Source organism: Vulpes vulpes, chromosome 2 (genome assembly GCF_048418805.1).
Source record: "Vulpes vulpes isolate BD-2025 chromosome 2, VulVul3, whole genome shotgun sequence".
Lineage (NCBI taxonomy): Eukaryota > Metazoa > Chordata > Mammalia > Carnivora > Canidae > Vulpes > Vulpes vulpes.
The window spans coordinates 148,764,613-148,786,198 of record NC_132781.1 but is presented as its reverse complement, the minus strand read 5'-3'; the positions used below and the strand labels follow the sequence as shown (position 1 = coordinate 148,786,198).

At 42.8% G+C, this 21,586-nt stretch overlaps 1 protein-coding gene across 2 annotated transcripts in view; it reads left to right on the top strand.

Annotated features, from left to right (window-relative positions):
* The window catches only part of KHDRBS1 (KH RNA binding domain containing, signal transduction associated 1), a 40,415-nt gene extending 23,836 nt beyond the window's left edge, over nt 1-16,579 (top strand). Inside the window, exons 9-11 of one of the 2 annotated variants that reach the window (XR_003237348.2) lie at nt 571-763; nt 3,368-3,427; nt 15,900-16,579. Coding sequence is in view for 1 of the 2 variants with exons in the window: in XM_026014339.2 (XP_025870124.1) it covers nt 571-668 (98 nt within the window). In the remaining variant the exon portion in view is untranslated. Of the gene's footprint in view, nt 1-570; nt 1,920-3,367; nt 3,428-15,899 lie in introns of those variants that run through there. The other variant, XM_026014339.2, reaches the window with a different exon arrangement.
* The last annotated feature ends 5,007 nt before the right edge of the window (nt 16,580-21,586 follow it).

The window sequence follows — 21,586 nt, the reverse complement described above, 5'->3', positions numbered from 1 at the left end:
CATTCAATTGTACTTCCCTCCGCCAGAGCAGTGGACCAGCTCTGCTGGTGGGGAGGCCTCATGAAATGTGGCCCTTGCTTGTTCCTCCCAGAGAGCCAGAGGACACTTCTTAACAGGGAAACCTGACTTAACTGGTGGAAAGGGAGACCACCTTATTTCCAGTCTGAAAGACCTTGCAAAGTTGCCACATTACCCAAGGCTTTCTGCCAGATGCTTTTGGGAACGGGAAGAAGGACATTGTGGACCCACTGAGATTCATCTCCTTACTGTCTCAAGCAAGGTGTTGGTTTATCCAGGTTTGGGGGTTGGAGTAGATCTCATGTTGCCAGTGGAGAATCTCTTTGCTGAAGATGATTCTAGGCCTTTTCTGAGCTGTTTCCTTCTGTCTGTCCACTCAAAATTGCCCTGTTCCAGAAGGCCAAACAGAGTGAAAAGTGAGGACCACTGGGATGTGGCAAGACACGGGAAGCAAAGCAGTGTTTTTGGTGATCTTAACCATATGACCTACTTCTGCTCATCCCAGCATGCCAATGGCACATGGTTTATAAATTGTTCTTGCTTTCCCCACAGGCCAAGACGACTGGAATGGAACCAGGCCGTCGCTGAAGGCCCCTCCAGCTAGGCCAGTGAAGGGAGCCTACAGAGAGCACCCATATGGACGTTATTAAAAACAAACATGAGGGGAAAATAACAGTTATGAGCAAAGTTGTTACTGATTTCTTGTATCTCCCAGGATTCCTGTTGCTTTACCCACAACAGACAAGTAATTGTCTAAGTGTTTTTCTTCGTGGTCCCCTTCTTCTCCCCACCTTACTCCATTCTTAACTCTGCATTCTGGCTTCTGTATGTAGTATTTTAAAATGAGTTAAAATAGATTTAGGAATATCGAATTAATTTTTTAAGTGTGTAGATGCTTTTTTCTTTGTTGTTTAAATATAAACAGAAATGTACCTTTTATAATAAAAAAAAAGAAGTTGAGTAAAAAAAAAACCACAAACCTGTTAGTTTCAAAAGTGACATTGCTTGCTTAAAGGTTCTGAAGTTTAAGGCTTGTTAACTTTCTCTTAGTTTTGATTTGAGGCATCCCGTAAAGTTGTAGTTGCAGAATCCCAAACTAGGCTACATTTCAAAATTCAGGGCTGTTTAAGATTTAAAATCACAAACGTTAACGGCAGTAGGTGCCACCATGTAAAAGTAAGCTCAGACGTCTCTAAAAATGTTTCCTTTAAAAGCACATGGCGGTTGAATCTTAAGGTTAAATTTTAATATGAAAGATCCTCATGAATTAAATAGTTGATGCAATTTTTAACGTTAATTGATTTAAAACAACAGCAACAAAATTAGGTTTGTAAAACTGACTTTTTCATTATGTGGGTTTTGAAATCTAGCCCCAGACATACAGTGTTGAGAGATACTTAGCCGGGAGTAGGTTTTGAAGAGGTTGATTTGGGGAGAGGGGCTGGCCACCTGGATTGAATTTATGCAGAGCTTTTTAGCCTTGAAAAATCTTCCAGTAATAGTACTAATACTTAAAATTTCAGTATTTAAAAAAGACAAAAGTGTTTTGTCCATCTGAGGTCTGCACTCCATGAAAAGCTCACTTGGACACTGGAGCCAAAAGCTGATGATTTTTTTAAGTTGACAGTTGTCAATATTGAACTGTTCCCAAGGTAGTTAGTCAAGTATGTCTCAACACTAGCATGATATAAAAAGGGACACTGCAGCTGAATGAAAAAGGAATCAAAATCCACTTTGTACATAAGTTAAAGTCCTAATTGGATTTGTACCGTCCTCCCATTTTGTTCTTGGAAGATTAAATGCTACATGTGTAAGTCTGCCTAAATAGGTAGCTTAAACTTATGTCAAAATGTCTGCAGCAGTTTGTCAATAAAGTTTAGTCCTTTTTTAATCAAAGTAAATGTGATGAATTGTCATTTTTTTGGGTGGACAATAAAATAGTTTTCTCTTTCAAATAAACTTAAATTAACTCTAAAGTTAATGGGCTTGTTAAAAGTTGGAGACATTCTTAAAAGTGGTGGGGGGTATTTTATTTTAAGTTTACCAAAAAAAAAGTTTATCGAGTTGTTAAGTTTTAGTTTAAAAATAACCAAAGCTTTTTCACCCCCTGGAAGTTGTTGACAGCAGTTTTATCCCATCCTATCTGCAAGCTCTAATTTCTGGAGAGAGAAACCCAACTGAGCCAAAACTTGGATTGGTTTCCACGCATAGGCCTCAGCGTTTAAAGTGCCAGCCACCCTCGTCTGCACCTTCTATAGAGCCCCTAGGTGGCCCTAAGCATGCACCAAATAATCTCCGTGAGCTTGAAAAGGGATAGCACCTGCCTTTAGATAATGACAATTCAGCAAACCCTGGATGCCCTTCAGGGTTTCCCTTCCAATCCCAGAAATGCCGGTAACAAATCAGATGGGCTGGGGCAGGATCTGGCATGATAGGCTGGCTCTAAACTCCCTCCTGAGAGACCAAGAGAGGAAATGATGGAATTGGTTGGCCCTGTTTCCACTCCTCTGTTAATTCTCAGGGTTCTTATGCCTTCCCTAAGGGAGCCACCTAAACTGCTCGGGGGTGAAAAATCCTCTTGTATGAAGTGCCAAGCTGCCTGCAGCAGTGCATGATGGACATTTTTTTTCTTTTTAAAACACACCAACAAAAAAATGTATTTGTAGATTGTGATAAAGTGTAAATAACTGAATTTTCAACCATGGTTTGAAGTCAGCTTTCAGGGCATTATGTCTTGTTTTGATGAAAAGAGATCACTCTATACCCCCCTTTTTAAAGGAAAATTATCGCAAGAGAATCAGGATGTGTAAAGCTAACATGCATCGCAAAAAACCAAAGGTAACCTAAATGTCTGATTTTAATAGCACATATTTCTCTTTTACATAAACTGTGACAGCAACTTGCATAAACAATTCTTTAGCTGTTAATTTTAATGTTAAAACTTTGCAAAACTTGTTTAATAAAAATAGCTGTAAAAAGAAAAACCATATGCTGCCGCATAAATTAGCCATAACTCTTAATAATCCTGCCCATCACAAGTGAACTGTAATGTAACCTGGGCACAAAGTCTGACATCTTAAATGACACATTGTAAAATTTCAATGACTGTAGATTAGACCTGCTGCTCCCCAAAGTCAAGCTTTCTGCTCAGCTATTTAAAAATGTACAAGGATGAGCCCCTATAGGTCCCCATATTGATATTCACAATGAAATGTTACTTAAAATTTCTTTAAAGTTGCATGTTTCTCTCCTGTAATGTGTAAACTGCATGCAGGATCTCTATCTTTTATTTTGTATGTCTTTAAAACTTCCTCTTCAAAAGGCTCATCTCTTACTTCTCCGTTTTCAGGTGGTTGAAAACTCCTGAGGCATTTCCTGGAGTAGAATGGGTAGTGAAGACCCATTTCAGGTATGTTAAGGTGGCTTTCTGTTAAGGATGTGGGACTTTTTTTTTTTCTTTTTTAAAGATTTTATTTATTCATGAGAGACAGAGAGGTTAGAGACATAGGCAAAAGGAGAGGCAGGCTCCCAGCTGGAAGCCTGATGCAAGACTTGATCCTAGGACCCCAGGATCACAATCTGAGCCAAAGGCAGATGCTCAACCACTGAGCCACCCAGGTGCCCCAAGGATATGGGACTTTTATCCTAACTATAAAGTAGTTTCGCCAGGTGGTGGCCTGGGAGGTGATCAGTAGGCAAATCTTTCTCACATGTCATTTGTACCATATTTACAACGCCATATTTATATGTTGGTTTATAGTCCATATTGAATTTACTTGTGATGATGGTAGTGTCAATATATCTATCAAATCCTGCCCTATCCTGTCAGTAACCTAATGGGACAGTGTTTCTTTTTTTTTTCTTTTTAATAAATTAATTTTTTATTGGTGTTTAATTTACCAACATACAGAATAACACCCAGTGCTCCTCCCGTCCAGTGCCCCCCTCAGTGCCCAGCACCCATTCACCCCCACACCCCGCCCTCCTCCCCTTCCACCACCCCTAGATCGTTTCCCAGAATTAGGAGTCTTTATGTTCTGTCTCCCTTTCTGATATTTCCCACACATTTCTTCTCCCTTCCCTTATATTCCCTTTCACTGTTATTTATATTCCCCAAATGAATGAGAACATACAGTTTGTCCTTCTCCGATTGACTTACTTCACTCAGCATAATACCCTCCAGTTCCATCCACGTTGAAGCAAATGGTGGGTATTTGTCGTTTCTAATGGCTGAGTAATATTCCATTGTATACATAAACCGCATCTTCTTTATCCATTCATCTTTCGATGGACACTGAGGCTCCTTCCACAGTTTGACTATTGTGGACATTGCTGCTAGAAACATCGGGGTGCAGGTGTCCTGGCGTTTCATTGCCTCTGAATCTTTGGGGTAAATCCCCAAAAGTGCAATTGCTGGGTCATAGGGCAGGTCTATTTTTAACTCTGAGGGACCTCCACACAGTTTTCCAGAGTGGCTGCACCAGTTCACATTCCCACCAACAGTGTAAGAGGGTTCCCTTTTCTCCGCATCCTCTCCAACATTTGTGGTTTCCTGCCTTGTTAATTTTCCCCATTCTCACTGGTGTGAGGTGGTATCTCATTGTGGTTTTGATTTGTATTTCCCTGATGGCAAGTGATGCAGAGCATTTTCTCATGTGCATGTTGGCCACGTGTATGTCTTCCTCTGTGAGATTTCTCTTCATGTCTTTTGCCCATTTCATGATTGGATTGTTTCTTTGGTGTTGAGTTTAAGAAGTTCTTTATAGATCTTGGAAACTAGCCCTTTATCTGATACGTCATTTGCAAATATCTTCTGGGACAGTGTTTCATTTGGAGTTCATTGGTTGTAAGCATCAAAGTGACTGGCTAGTATAAATGAGAATTTATTAGAAGGATGTTAGGGGCTCACAGATTTAGTGTGAAGCCCCGAAAATCTGGCATTCGAACAGGATTGGCTGCAGAGAACTGAGACAGCAGTGATAGACCACAGGAATGTTCTTGAAGCCAGGAGTAACTGTTTAGGTGCTATTGCTAGAATGCGTGAACTCTAGCCCTGTTTGCTTTCTTTTTCCCTTGAGGTTCAAGTTCTAGGGCGAGAATGTCAGACTGTATTAGCTTGAATCACATGTTCATAGTTTACCCGGATGTGGTAAGAAAAAACTAATTCCTCAAGAGGAAGTCAGGGTGTTATTAGGAAAAAGGAATGGATACTGAGCAGGCAAATAGCAATTGTCCAGTATTATTTGTGTATTACAGAAGTGACTTGAGACTTAGTGAGGTTAAATGACTTCCTGGGGTTCCATAATTAGTACGGTTATTAATCAAGCCCAAGTTTGTTGCTAGATCTTTATTCTCTATATTATACTACTTTTTTTTTTTTAATTTTACTTATTTATTCATGAGAAACACACACAGAGAGAGAGGCAGAGACACAGGCAGAGGGAGAAGCAGGCTCCATGCAGGGAGCCCGATGTGGGACTCGATCCTGGGACTCCAGGATCACACCCTGGGCTGAAGGCGGTGCTAAACCGCTAAGCCACCCAGGTGTCCCTGTATTATACTACTTTTAATCTAAGAAAGGGGTATTTTTCACCCTGTGGATACCCTCGGAATGGGTAATGTGGCATAGGAGGAAAGGCATTAAACCTGACAAACAGTATTGAATCAACAAGCTGTCTTTGTTTAGTGACCTAAAACAAATAATTTATTTCCACATCTAGCAGGGAAGATAGTGATAATGTATACTTTATAGTGATTGACAAACTGAGTTTTACTGAGTTTTACTGTATATAAGGCCAGTCAGGAAAAAATAAATAAATAAATAAATAAAAAATAAAAGCCCGGGGCGGGGGAGGGGGAGGGAAAAAAAAAAAAAAGGCCAGTCAATTCAGTGTCCTATACATATAAATATTCATGTTCTTTCTCTAAGAAAGCTTAGCCCCCTGATTTGGATTGGGCGGGGGCTCTGACAAGTGAGAAACCCATCCTGCTGATTGAAACCATCCAAAAAGTAGCTGCATGATTTTTCCCTCTGCCCCTGAGTGAGTTGTTAGGCTTAGGAGAGTACCAAAGGGACAAGACCAAACTAGGGAGAGGTCAAAAGCACGTACAGCCTTTGACGTGAAATATGCCTTTTTGGAAATCCAGTCTTCCCACCCTGCCTCTCAGGAGCCTCTGAGTTCAGGAGACTTTAAAGAGGACCGTGTGTATTGAGCATGATTCTGGGCACCAAGGAGGTCCTAAGTTTGATACTGATTACATGAATGGCAAGGCAATTTTTAGGGAAAAGTCTCTGAATGCAGAGAATTAGTTCTAACTCTTCCTAGAGTGATCTTTACAGCAGAATTTGGGGGATGCTTCTTTCTTCATTTGGCCTATAATTTACATCCGGAAAAACAGGTTTAATTGTTGGCAGACCCAGGTTTGCCAGTGGTCTGCCTTTTCTGAGCATGGAATTTAGTTAGTTGGTCTCAGTGTTTTCTGTAGCTTTCTGTTACTACCTGTGAATTTTTATTATAGCCCTGTAAGCTTTCAAGCCAGGCAAGATGGGATCCCTGGGTGGCGCAGCGGTTTGGCCCCTGCCTTTGGCCCAGGGCGCGATCCTGGAGACCCGGGATCGAATCCCACATCGGGCTCCCGGTGCATGGAGCCTGCTTCTCTGCCTCCCTGCCTGTGTCTCTGCCTCTCTCTCTCTCTCTCTCTGTGACTATCATAAATAAATAAATAAATAAATAAATAAATAAATAAATAAATAAATAAATAAATAAATAAATAAATAAAAAATCAAGCCAGGCAAGATTGGGGACCTGTCCTGACTCTGCCTCATTATAGCCTTTGTCTTTGTTTTAACAAAACCAAACCCTTAATTCCTCTCTGGGCTTCATTTCTTTATCATCAAATGAAGTTGATAATAGTAGCTAACATCACTGTGATAATATCCTAAGCAGTTAATAAAGATGATCTCGTTTAGTCTTCTCTACCTTTCACTCTTAATTGATATAAAATTTGTGTAAATTAAAATTTACCATTTTAACCTTTTTAAAGTATACAATTTGGTAGCTTTTAGAATATTCACAGTGCTGTGCAACCATTGTCACAAATTCCAGAAAATTCCCATTACCCCAAAAGGAAATCCCATACCTGTTACCAGTCTCAATTCCCCTCTCCCAAGCCCCTGGCAACCACTAACCTACTTCGGTTTCTATGGACTTGCCTATTCTGGACATTTCACATAAATGGAACTATATAACGTGTCTTTTGTGAGGCATCTTTCACTTCACATAAAGTTCTCAAGGATCATCCCTGTTGTAACATGTATCAGTACTTCATACCAGCAATAGGAAGCATATTACTTCCAAAGCAACCCATTTTATTTAAGACAGCTTCAAGTATTACAAGTTATCCCTCATTTTGCATGAGTTACTCCAGTAACTTATACTGATTCTACCTTGGACCCCTGAAGGAAGATCCTGTCAAGCATTTGAAGTTCATTTTCATTCATGTTTCTTTTCCAGCTCCACAAGTTTTTTTTGATAGATTTGATTTTTCCAGAAAAACTAGAAATTTGGATTTTACATACTGGCAGTTGTTTGCTCAGATTAGTATTAGTCCCTGTAAAACCTCTGCTGTAAGCCAAACATTTGCCCATAGGCAGCCTACCAGCTTGCAGCCTCTGGTCAGCTTCTATTAATACAAATTAAAAGACACATTAGGATTATTGAGATGCAATCATGTCCATACAATTCATCCATTTTAACTACAATTCAGTGGTTTTTAATAAATACAAAATTGTATAGTCATCACCACCATCAATTTGAGGATGCGTTTATCACCCCCAGAAAATTCCCACACCCCCGCCCCCCTTTTTTAAATTCCCATGCCCTTTAGCTATCTCCCCCGCCAGCCCACTTACCTTCTCCAGCCCTGAGCAACCATTCATCTACTTTCTACCTCTTGGTTTGCCTGTTCTGGACATTGCGTACAAATGGAATCCTACAATATGGGATCTTTTTTTACTGACTTCTGTCACTTAACATCATGTCTTCAAGCTCCATCCATGTTGTAACATGTATCAGCAACTCATTCCTTTCCTTGTTAAGTAATGTTTCATTGTGTGCATTTTGCAGCTTTATCCATTCACCCATTGACAGATCTCTGGGTTGTTTATGCTTTTTGGCTATGATGAAAAACACTGTTATGAGCACTCATGTACAAGTTTTTGTGTGGTCATGTTTCCAGTTTCTTGAACATGCATCAAGGAGAGGAATTGCTGGTTCGGACTGGCAGCTTAATGCTTAACTGTTGGAAGGACTGCCAGACTCTTATGCAGAGGCTGCACATTTCCACCAATAATGTATGAAATTTCTAATTTCTCCATATCCCTACCAGCACTTGTTATGTTCTGCTTTGTTTACTGTAGCCATCCTACTGGCTGTGAAGTGGTGTCTCACGGTGGTTTCCATTTGCACTTCCCTAATAACTGATGTTGTTGAGCTTCTTTTCATGTGCTGGTCCACTATTTGTGTATCTTCTGTGGAGAAATGTTTATTTAAATCTCATGTCAGTTTTTAACTAAATTATTTGTCTTTTTATTATTATTAAATTGTAAGTTTTTTATGTGATCTGCTGCTAGACCCTTGTCAAATAGGTGACTTACAAGTGTTTTACTCCCACTTCATAGGTTATCTTTTTATTTTCTTTAAAACACAAAAGTTCCATTTTGATGAAGTCCAGTTTATTTTCTTTTGTTGCTTGTACTTTGGCTGCCTAGATAAGAAACCATGGTCTGATTCAAGGTCCTGAAGATTTAAACCTGTGTCCATCTAAGAGTTTTAGTAATTCTTACATTTAGGTCTGTGACTCATTTTATGTTAACTTTTGCAAATGGTGTGAGATCGGAGTTTCATGTTCATTCTTTTGAATGCGGATATCTAGTTGTCCCAGCAATATTTATTTAAAAGACCATTTGGGGGGAGGAGGTGCCTGGATGGCTCAGCTAGTTGGGCATCTAACTGGATTTCAGCTTGGATCATGATCCTCGGAGCCATGGGATTGAGCCCTAAGTCAGGCTCCCAGCTTGGCAGGGAGTCTTCTTGAGTTTCTCTCCCTCTCCTCCCCCTCATGCACACACATTCAGATGCACGCTTTTTTTTTTTTTCCTCTCTCTCTAATCTTTTTTTTTTTTAAAGCATTAAAATGACTGTTTTTTCCCCATTGAAGAATGATCTTGGCACCCTCGCCCATATTGGCACATCAATTGGCCACAGAGGTAGAGATCTACCTTTTGAAGTAGGTATTACTTAAAGGTGATTAATATAATCTTTGGCATTGTAGTAGCTAGCTACTCAATAATAAGGACTAGCTGACTGAGTTATTTTGGCACCACTAAAGGCTAGTGGTAAGCGATGGGGCTAGAATTTGATCCCATGTGTGGGTATCTCTGAATCACATCTTTACCCTGTGCTTATACTGCAGGCTCTCAAGTGGAAATGAGGCTAGCCATTCTAGCTGCCATGCCAGCCACATGTAGTTCTTCAAAGGCTTTCGAGGCTGCGCCCCACATGCCATTTCCCCTGCCATCAACATCCTTTGCTCTCTCCATCTTCCTCCAGGGTGCTCCTGGCAATGACTGTCACTGCAGAGGGAACACTCTCACCCCCTCTTACCTAGGAATATGGCAGTTATTCAAGAAGCCTTGGTGTTTGTCCCTCTTGCTTTCTCTCCTATCACTTCCCACTCCCTGCCCCAAGCTAAGAATGAGGGTAAGGATGCATCAGAAGCTGCTAGGGCTTTCTGGCCACTAAGAATGAAACAGATTCAGACTGTGTTTTGTTTCAGGAACAGCAGCCTGAGAGTTGGGACTAAAAAACTTTCTTGCCTGCACATATGCAGAGTTCTATACCATGTGAATAGGGGGATAGAGGTGGTGTGGTAGTGGAAATGTTTTGCTCAGGTTTTTGAAACTTAAGTACTCCCTGCCTAGTCTCAAACCCTGAAGCTCTGCCCCTCAAGGCTTTGTCCAAAGATCATATCGGAATGAGAATCCATAAAGCAAAATATGGGTTCCCTCTTGATGTCTTTTTGTGCTTTGTGTGACCCTAAACAAGCTGCTGTTTGCTGGCAGTTAAATAGTCATTTAAATTGTTCCTCCATCTATTCCCATTCCTTGATTTTGTGACCCCACTTTGTGAAAGAGGGAAGAAGTAACAGAGAAAGTAGGCAGCTCTGCCTGGCTGAGGGAGGAGAGAACTGAATTTGCATGCCTACTGTGTGTCCCTATTTTTGTAAAGGAGACAGCTAATAGTAGGAGAGGTGAAGTAATTTGCCACAGTTGTATAGCAAGTTGTGGCGTGTGCCTGTCAACATTTTTTAAACCGAATTCTCTAAGATTCAGTAAGATAACACCATATTTCACTGATACTGAGACCATTAAGATGTATCAAGTACTGCAAAGAAAGAAAAAATACTGCAATTAAACCAACATAGTAATTTGTTTTCGTTATCAAGTGTAGGATGCATCCTGATTTCAGGGATGTTAAAATCAGAAAAATATATATTTTAACTACTATTGCATTTTGTCCTTTCTTTTTTTTTTTTTTTAAGATTTTATTTATTTGACAGAGTGTGCGCAAGCAGGGGAAAGGGCAGAGGGAGGAGGAGAAGCAGGCTCCCCACTGAGTAGGGAGCCCATCATGAGGCTCGATCCCAGCATCCTGGGATCATGGCCTGAGCCTAAGGGAGACACTTAACTGACTGAGCCACCCAGGTGCCTACACGTTGTCAATTCTAACATTGTTTCTTTACTATGTGCCATGCCTTATCTTCACCTGTAAAAGAGCTATTGTCTTGGTTTTTTTGTGTGTTTTTGTTTTCTTTTTTGGTTTTTTTTTTTTAAGGATCCTATTTATTTTGAGAGACACAGAGAGAGAGAGTGAGAGGCAGAGACACGGACAGAGGGAGAAGCAGGCTCCCTGCAAGGAGCCTGATGTGGGACTCAGTCCCGGGGCCCAGGATCACACCCAGAGCCAAAGGCAGATGCTCACCTTCTGAGCCACCCAGGCATCCCATATTGTCTTGTTTTTACAGAATGATGAAACTAAGGCCCAGAAAATTACTTACCCAAGGTCATGTAGCTGCTAAGTAGCAGAGTTGGGATTTAAGCATAGGCAGTCTGATTTCAGAGTCTGTGATCAATCTCAACTACTAGATTATGCTGGAATTTAGAAGCAGTTTTGTCAGCCTGAACCATCTCAGAGAGCCTATGCAGCCATTCTCTATCCTTAAAGGAGGCTTCTTCTGCAGGAATATTATTGCCAGTGCAATAAACATTTGCTGAGGCTACTTAGGTCTTTATTCTGGCTGTTCCAGGTCATGGGTCTCCATCAGTTCACAGTGTCTACCTATCAGAAACTCAGTCTAATGGGAGAGAGTAAGTCTTTAATAGTTGCAGTAGTGTGTGGCTGTGCTCTGTTGCTGAACTGATTACCAAGGAGCCTGGGGGAGCTGTCAGAGAAGGCTTAGGAAGCACCAGGCAGGCAGATTAACACAGCACCTTATTAATGGTTTTAAACAGATTAACATCAATTCTGCTGCCTCCAGAGTTAATTTTACTAGCTTCGGAGCTATCCTCCCCAAGACTCAGTTTCATCATCTGTAAAATGGGGGATTATCATTTATTTCACCACATTGTTGTGAAGATTGCATGAATTCATAATAAACATTCATTGTGACCTATAGTAAGCACCCAGTAAATGTTAGCTATAAATAGAGGCTGGAAGAGAAGTGAGCGCTCATTTTGAAAAGTTAAATGCTAGGCAAAGTATTCAGACTTGATTCTGGAGTTTAGGGAGTTATTTGAAGGCCTTGAGCACGAGAGTGACTTGACCACACCCATGTTTGCCATTGTGCTGGCAACATAGGGAAGGAGGGAAGAGGCAGAAGAGCAGAGCCTCCTGTGCAGTAGCACCTATCCTTGTGGGAGAGTGAAGGGTATATTCTCCCCTCACCTTGCCTGCCTTCTGCTGTCCTCTTGCTCCATGGCCTTTTGGTTTTTACCTTTTTCAGAAAGAATAATCCTCTCGTCAGAGATTTGGGCTACTTGAGGGTTGGACGTTAGGTCTTCGCCATGTTAAGGGAGGCTTCCCACCTCCTGTGCTTTTAACCCACCTGTGAGTTGGAGACCAGAACCTGCGGTCTCCTCTGATAAAAACTTTGTTTTTAAGGAATTGTGAAAGAAGGCTTTGCTTCCTCTGAATGCATGAAGTCTCTGCCTCCATTTTAAGCTCTTAATTCTGTGCTAATTCCATTGGAATTATCATATGCAGATGCAGTGACCCATTTAATTTTCACAGACAACCCTGTGAAGTGGGGATAATCCTGGGATCCCCTGGGAAATTGACAAATCTGGGTTAGGATGACCACAGGGCCCAAGAGCTGGAGTTTAAACCCAGGTCTCTGCTCTCACTTGACTGCCTCCTGGTCTCTATACCTATAGTGGGCACCAGAAGATCAGCTTACACGGCAAATAGTTCCCAGCTTTGGTGTACAGGATAGGTACCCCTTGCTGCGTTTCCAGATTCCTGAAATTAAGAGAATTGGATCGTTCTAAGCCTTCTCTTTCTCTCTCCAGAATTTTCTTTCTTTTTTTTTTTTTTCCTCTCCAGAATTTTCATGTACCTCTTGCTCTCTGGATTAATAGTCGTTACATGTTTAAAGCTAGCAGGCATCTGATGAATATTTAATAACCTGAGCAGACAGGCTGGATACAGCTGTCTAAGACAGCAGCTGTTGGGGGGAAGGGGAGGAAGTGCACTGCCCCACCTAACTACTTGTTCTTTCCTTCCCTGAGCTAGCCCTTGTAGGCCCCTTAGGAACAAAGGCATATGGTGGGCACTATACCTGAGTCGTGTTCTGGCCTGATTGCTTCCTGGGCTTCCAAAGAGGCTGCCTTTATGGAACAGACCAAACCGTTTTGGAGGGTAGTGAGCAGATAAGTTCACTGATCTCTAAAGTCAATTTTCTGAGGCGTCTGGGTGGCTCAGTCAATTAGGCATCCAAGTCTTGGTTTTGGCTCAGGTCATAATCTTGGGGTCATGAAATTGAGCCCCACGTTGGGCTCCTCGCTCAAAGGGGAGTCTGCTTGAAATTGTCTCCCTATACCCCCCACCCTTCAAATAAATAAAATATTTTATATATTTATTTATATATATATTTATATATTTATATATTTATATATGAAAATTCAATTTTCTAGCCCCTAGGCTGAAATTTTTTTTTTTTTTTTTTGAAAATTTTTTACTCTAACCTGTTTTAGCACTGCAGCTAATGACATGTTCTTATCCAATTCTGCCAACTGTAGCTCTCTATTCTAAGAGGAGGGAGACTTCTATCTGGAAGGGACTCCAATTTCCTAACCATGCTACTGGTGTTTAGCTTCTTGACATTCCTTGACTACAAACGCAGCAGCCTCTTGGCAGTGGCTCTACTGCTGTGATGAGTATCTTTGGCTACTGTTTTGGGCAGGAGATGGACAAGTAGAAGTTCTCAGATAGGGACACAAGCTATCCCAGTGCTTCTCCCTTGCCGAGACCTAGGAAGCTTGTCACTTCAGGAGGCCTTGTCGGTTCCAGGGCAAACTTGGGGAGGATATGGGGACTCCTGAAAAAAGATAACTCATTTGAGAGGTTTCCAGGCAGAATATGAAGCACAGCAGGCTGTCAGCCCAGATCTGTCACCGTGGAACACATTGCCAGGCATTAGGAGACTACTCCTGTTCTTAAAACTGCATTAAGGTGCCTGAATTAGCCATTCCCTTACAATCTCTGAAGCCTACCTATTCCACCTCAGTCTCTTCTTCCCAGACACTGTGGTGTGAGAACTTGAGATAGAAGAGTTTGGGTTTAGATAGAGCTAATTCCTCCCACGGGCTTTTGGCTCCTCCAGCCTTCATGCTTCCCATTCATGGCTCAGCTTTAGGTATAGAACAGGCGCCTCTCATTTCTCAGGAGGCTCTCTGCAGTTAGAGTTCAGAAACAATCTCTATCTGCCTTTGAGAAAGAAATGCCTTGTGCTCTGATAGGATTCATCATAAGATTGTCTCCAGGGATCAATATAAATGGCCCTTTCATTTTTTTTTTTTTTTTTTTTTTTAGATTTTATTTATTCTTGAGAGAGACAGAGACATAGGCAGAGGGAAAAACAGGCTCCCCATGGGGAGCCCAATGCGGGACTTGATCCCAGGACCCCAGGATCATGACCTGAGCCAAAGGCAGATGTTCAACCACTGGGCCACCCAGGTGTCCCAGATTTATTTATTTTTAGAGAGAGAGTGTGTGTGAGTGGGGGCAGGGGCAGAGGGAGAGAGAATCTCCAAGCAGTCTCCCCAGTGGAGCCAATTTGGGGCTTGATCCCATGACCCTGAGATCATGACCTTAGACAAAATCAAGAGTCAGCCGCTCAACCAAAGCCACCCAGATGCCCCAATATTATTTTTTTTTTTTTAATTTTTATTTATTTATGATAGTCACAGAGAGAGAGAGAGATGCCCCAATATTATTAAACACATTGGCTAATATATACTGGAACCTCTACTATGTGCTGGACCCTGGAGATTGGTGAATAAACAGTAAAATTAGCCCCTGACTTCATGGAGCTTATATATGAAGAGACAGACACTAAACAGATATTAGTCTCATAAATGACATACATCATTTCAGTTGTGATAAGTGCTGGAAAGAACAGGGTGCTATGAGGACAGACAACAGGCAACCTAGCTCAGGGGTTCTCTTTGAGGAAATGATGTTTAAGCTAACATCTAAAGGAAGAGGTGGCTAGGCAGAGAGTTTGTAAGATGGTAAGGACACAAAGCACATTCTAGGTAGAGGGCAGAACCAAGGCAGGTTTGCGGTGAAATAGGAACCTGGACTTTCCTCTGAGGTCAACACTGAAGACTACTGAATGAGATGTCAGAAACAGCATGATTAAATTTAAATTTCACTTGCTCCTAAGTGGAGAATGGATTATGGATAATGAGGACCTATTAGGAAACTTTGTGTTAATCTAGACAAGAAATGAGAAAGGCCTATAGTAAGTAGGGTGATAGCAGTGAAAATATAGAGAAGTGAGTGGATCCAAAGACTTTTCAGAGCTACAATAAACATAATTTGGCACTTGATTAGCTGTGAGAGAAGAGGGCATGATTAAGGAGGGCTCCCACGTTACTGGCTGGAACACCCAGCAGAATGGGGGTGCCATTTTTTAAAAGAATGAGAGTGCTGCTACAGGCTTAGGCATGAGAGCAGGGCCCTGCCCTGTGCCCCAGGCTTGAGATGTGTGTCTCCTACAGATAACCCTGAGTATCTGGGGCTGGGATGAATCCCTCAAAAAGGCAAAAGAGATGGCCCCCTGCACCTAGGATTGAGGTGCTAATAATAGCTGTAAGAAGATGCTGTTTCCTCATTCTCTTTTCCTCCAAAGGTTTTAAAACTCTTTGTTAATCTCTATATTTTTCACATCTCTGAGAGAGCAGAAATGATTTTCCCCTTCATACATCTGGAGGCCCCAAAGCTTGTATAGCTAAAGGCCCCGAGTGGCCAAGTTGATTCTGCCTTGGATCATTCAGCCCGGCATGGCCAAGGATGGGAGGTGTATAAAGTAAGACTCCATTTTCATTGCTTGACCATCAGCAAAAAGCTCTTAGGCTATGGACTTCTATTGCCTATCCATCTGTGCACCTAGAAACCTGTACCGAATGAAGTAACTAGAGCTGTGCTGTGGGATGGGGAGGTTGCAGGGGGGGGGGGCACCCTGGCCAAATGGGAGGCTAAGAAGCCCCCTGATAGGGTAATTTCATGTCTCTTCATTCTCTACCTGTGTCTTTGCAGTGATCAGAGGACTCCGGAAACCAGGAGAGCTGCCTGCTGTGTGTCAAGGCTGGCCTGAGGGCATCTGCCGAGCACAGAGAAACCCAGGCCACAAGAGCAACAGTCTTTTCCCACTCCACCTCTTGAGCTGTCTGATTTGCCCACAGAACACCATCCAGGATTCCCCTAACAGAGTCTCTGGGTCCGGAATGGAGTCCTCAGGGCTGCATGGGGCTGTGATGCTAACAGTTACACCTGCTCAGGACTTGAAAGAGTTGAAGGGGACTGACGGTATCCCAGGCACAGCCTCCCAGATCTGAATAAACTTCCACCTCCCACTGTGTCACTCCCATTTTGCCTGCTTCCCCTTAGCCTCCAGCAGAACTGGCTGGAACACACACCAGCATCACCTATTTCCCACCCTCCCACACTTGTGTTGTGGATGCCAGCCTGGAGGCCCTTGGGCACCTCCAGAGGGCTCTCGGGACAAGATCACTTGTCACCTCTATTACAGGTGGAGGAAAGCCAAGTGAGGAGGTTTATTTACTTTGAGCAAGTTATTTAACTTCTGAGCCTGTTTTTCTCTTCACAGTTGATTACTTACTTTGCTCAAAGGCTACTCTTGCAGGGTAGGGCTTTTCCTCTTCACCTCTGTACTATATCCCTTCCCCAACAAATAAAAGATTTGGTCACATGAAGAATGGTCCCACTCTGGTAGCCTCTGTCAGCTTTGGGAAAGACCCAAAGGCCCCTTGTCTAGCTAGTCCTCCTCCTCCAGCTATGTTGAGCTAGCTCTTGGTCCCAAACACTTTGTTTTGAAGGACTGGAAAGTCTGTCCTCAGACAGACTTCTAGTTTCCTGCAGCTGATTTCATACTGAGCTACCTGAGAGGTTAGGGATCTCTAATATTATACTCTTCCTTCAATAAAAATAACTCTTCTGGTCATTTATCCTAACAAAAGTACTGGGAAGACTAAGCCTGAGAAGAAAGACTGTCTGCATCTTCAATGTGCCTGGGGCATTCTGATGAGCTTGGATTCACTCTTAGCAAGATAAGGATGTTGAAATCAGTTGATTTACTTTGGGCAAGTTATTAAACATCTGACCCCATTTTTCTCATTTCTGATTATTACTATAAAGAATTACAAATATTTTGAGTGCTTATTAGTATATACTAGGCACTGCATCAAGTGTTTATGTGCACAATTTTACTTAATCCTCCAATCCATTATACTCATTTTACAGATGAGAAAACAGAAGCTCAAGGAGAATAAACTTGTATGAGGCTAAAAAAAGAAGCTATCATATAGACTTCATAGTCCCTGCTTTTCACCCATTCATACCTTTCACCACAAGTACTTTGAAATACTAAAGCATTTGTGTTTGTGTGAGAGGTTTGTTTATGGTTCAAACCTGGTCCTGGTTTACCCAAGAAAGAGAAGGTTCCTGGGGTGTCAGACTTTCAGTGCCCAGACCAGGCAAGTCCCAGGCAAACTGAGATGAGTTTGTCAAATGTTTGCATGGAGACTCTTGTTTCGGAGCTGGCCACTGAGGCTGCATTTTCCCTGGCTTCTTGGTCCCTTAGGCCTCACCTTGTGGCTAGAGATCCTTTATATATCTAGCATTTGAAGACTTGCTTCAGTTCAGCAGGCAGGGGAGGAGTTTGGGGCAGGGAGTTAGGGATTCGGATGGCATCTGAATGATAAATGGAGGCACAAAGCCTGGGTCACTATCTGAAAGCCCAGCGCTAGTTTCATAAGCAGCCACACCCTCAACCCCCAGATGCGGGATATCTACTTGGGAGCCACGGAATTACAGTAAAGCTCACAGAGCTAAAGCCAAAGCCTACATTCAAATCCTAGCTCATCACTTGCTGTGTATTTTTCTGGGCCTGTTTACTCCTAAAAGTAGGATAATAATCCCTGTCCACTGAGCAGGATCTGAGAAACAAATGAAATGGATGTCAAACACCTCTAACACAAGATCTACATAGAATACTTCTCAACACAAATCTTCCTCCTTTTTTCCGGCTTGTGTTTCTTAACCCAAGTCCTGTCACCTGTCACGTCTGTCACTAACAGCCTCCTCCCTCCTCCCTGTTCCCACTTGCAGCCCTAGGGATCTTTGAGAGCCCTGACCAGTGGCTTTGGCTGGCCCACCCACCCAGCTGCCCTGCATGTCAGTCACCTCCCCTGCAAGCAGAGAAGGGATGACATCAACCCTCCTCCCTCCCCCATCTGAAGCCTCTGAACTGTTTTGAGCCATAAATATTTTAGCTGGGCCTTTCTCTGGCTGTTGCCAGGGTGATGGGCTCTCAGGGGACTGGGGTGGGAGTGTGGAGGCAGGGCTGGCAGCCCAGGGCCTAGCAGCAGAGCTGGCTCTGGAGGGGCCGTGATGAAGTCTGGCCAAGAGCCAGTGCTTGCTGCAGCAGTTCTGAAGGCTGTTGCTCTGTCTGCCCGCCTTCCCTTTCCTGGGCCCCTCAGAGTTGTTCCTACTGCTTCCAGGCCCAGCTCTGCCCTTGAGTGCTGTATGATCGTGGATAAATTGCTAAGTGTCTTTGGGCCTTCATTTTAACACCTGTATCAGAAAAGTCCCTGCCTAACTCAGTACCGGGAAGTAGAGAAGACAAAGCAAAGGAGGTTTTATAAAAATCCTATCAAATACTAGGTTAGTTGTGATTGGAGAAGTTAGGCCCCATAACCCTTTCTGATAGACCTAATCAGAGTCCTAGGGCAGCATGGATGCCACTTTAAAGACTGATCGTCAGGTAGGGTGCTGCCTCTCCTTCCTCAGGCTGCAGCCCCAGCTCCTTTTCTAAGGTTCCCAGGTCTTGCTGGACTACCTGGTCTGGCACAGGGTGTTCTAGGAAGGAGTTGGGCCCAGTAACTTATGAGAAGAGTTGATGAAAGCCTTTTTTGTTTGAGATACAGAAATTCAGAACCCCCCAGATTAGATCTGGCCTCCATCCTCTACCCCTTGTCCTAGAGATCTTGTTTGGCCAGCTAAATTCTAGTTTGTTGGCAGCATGCCTCACCCCTCCTTGGGACGAGTCTAATAAAGAAAAGAGAGAGGAGGCACCTGGGTCCATGTCCCACTCACACCATTAAGAAGCTCTGGATTGGGTCCAGGATTCCATATCCTCTGCCCAACCAGGCCCACCACAATTTTCCTGTTGAGCCCAGAGCTCTGATTCCTTTGTACCAAGCTCCCTCTGGTGGTTGCCATATGCATTGCAGGAAAATAAATGGAACTAAATTGCAGGCCATCCAGATAGGTGAGATGGTTTGCTTTTATACCAAGGAGACAAGAATCCTTGTCCACAACTCCTAAGACAATGTTTTTTTTTTTTTTCTTTTTTTTTAGAGAGAGAGTGAGCGAGTGTATGGGATGTGGGATGAGAGAGTTCCGGGGATCCCTGGGTGGCTCAGCGGTTTAGCGCCTGCCTCTGGCTCAGGGCGTGATCTTGGAGTTCGAAGATCAAGTCCCACATCAGGCTCCCTGCATGGAGCCTGTTTCTCCCTCTGCCTGTGTCTCTGCCTCTCTCTCTGTGTCTCTCATGAATAAATAAAATCTTTAAAAAAGAGAGAGAGAGAGTTCCAAGCAGGCAATACGCCCAGCACAGAGCCCAACTTGGAGCTCCATCTCATGACCCTGAGATCATGATCTGGACCGAAATCAAGAGTCAGACGCTTAACTGACTGAACCATCCAGGTGCCCCTCGTTCCATTTCTTATCTAGGACATCTCTCCCACCTGTTTGCTTCTGTCATTAATCATCACAACAATGACAATCATCCTAATTTTACCAGTGAAACAGGCTTAGAAAAGTATAGTCAAATCCAAATTCTTCACTGTATGTAGCATTCAGGAACTTAACCTATTTTTCCAAGCCCATCTTCAATTACTCTCAAGCTGAAATGGACTTGCTCTCCTGCAACATACCTTGCCTCTGGGCCTTTGCTTATGCTGTCCTCTGTATCTTCATTGCCCACCCTACTCCTGACCAAGTACATTACCTACCAAAATCCTATTTGTTTTTGAACACCTAAGCAAGAAATACAGTATTTTCTAAAGCTTGCATTTATTATCTTTGTAATCAAATACTATAAGAAATGGAAAGACAAACATCTGGATGAGTACAAATGGGTGGGAGCCCTGAGATGTGGAAAATTCAGACAGGGAGACTAAGATATACATGGAAGTAAGAACGGCTTAGGAAAGTAGAAGAACACGAAGACACATGGATTCTCTTTTGGAGCTTGTGATAAAAATCATGTGTAAGTACTCTTGCTGGCAGAAGAAAGAGCAAATCCCTGGGGAGCTGGGACAGAGCTATGGATGACATTTCTTCAAAGTCTTCAATCTTAAATTCACATTAGTTTTTGTACTTCATAATAGATCTGTTATAATCATAGTAACTAATACTTACATAGCACTTATACTGTGTACCAGGACTATTCTAAGTACTTTACACAGACTGATTTTCACCATAATCTCATAAGATAGGTACTAATACTACCTTCACTTTACACTGAGGAAACTGAGGCACAGAGAGGTTAAGGAACTCCCTAAGATCATGAGGCTTCTAAGTGCTGAAGCCAGGATTTTATTCTAAGACTAGCGCAGAGAAGGCATCCTGAATAACTACACTTTAATATTGCCTCATGTTTTCGTGAATAAAACTGATACTCCAGGGTCTTCTGAGTGGTTCAGTAGGTTAAGTTCTGCCTTCAGCCCGGTCATGATCCCAGAGTTCCAAGTCGGGCTCCCTGCTCAGCAGTGAGTCTGCTTCTCCCTCTGCCCATTCACCCAGCTTGTGCTCTCTCTCACTCACTCTCTCTCTCTCTCTCTCTCAGATAAATAAAACTTAAAAAAAAAAAAAAGAAAAGAAAAAGAAAACTGACACTCCAGAAAGCAGTCCTGTGTTTTATCCTGTGGTTTCAGCACCCTCACAGGGTGCCACTAGAGGTCTACATAATCCAGGTAGAAAACTGCCAATCTAGAGGACAGAATTGTCAGCTATGGCCCCAGAATAACATGACCAAGGAAGAGATCCCAACTCTTGACACCTAATGACATAGGGCTGGCCTAGAGCCAGTGGCATTTCCTTAAAAATTCAGACTCTTGAAAAAGCCAATAGAGAGTTAGTTAATAAGGAAATAAAGATGCAAAGAAAGGAAGCAAGGGCTTTAAGGTCACAGAACAGCTGAGACATGTAGCCACAGATCTGAAAAACAAGAACCTAACCAACATCCTGCCACCTTATGATTCTTTTCCCCAGGGATCCTGTAGGAGGCAGATGTGAGAAGACTAAGACCCTAGATATTTCTGCTGGATACTGGAATAGAAGTGTACATTGTTCTGGATTATGTCAGTTGCAGTTGTCAGACACCAAAACACAAACTGGCTTTTTGTAATAAAAAAGGCCAGGAATGCCTGGGTGGTTCAGTAAGTTTAGGGTTCCACTCTTGATTTCGGCTCACAGTCTCAGGGTCTTGGGATCAAGCCCAGCATCGGCTCTGCACTCAGCTGTGAATCTGCTTAAGATTCTCTCTCTCGGGGCAGCCCGGGTGGCTCAGCGGTTTAGCACCTGCCTTCGGCCCAGGATGTGATCTTGGAGACCCGGAATCGAGTCCCACATCGGGCTCCCTGCAGAGAGCCTGCTTCTCCCTCTGCCTGTATCTCTGCCTCTCTCTCTCTCATGAATAA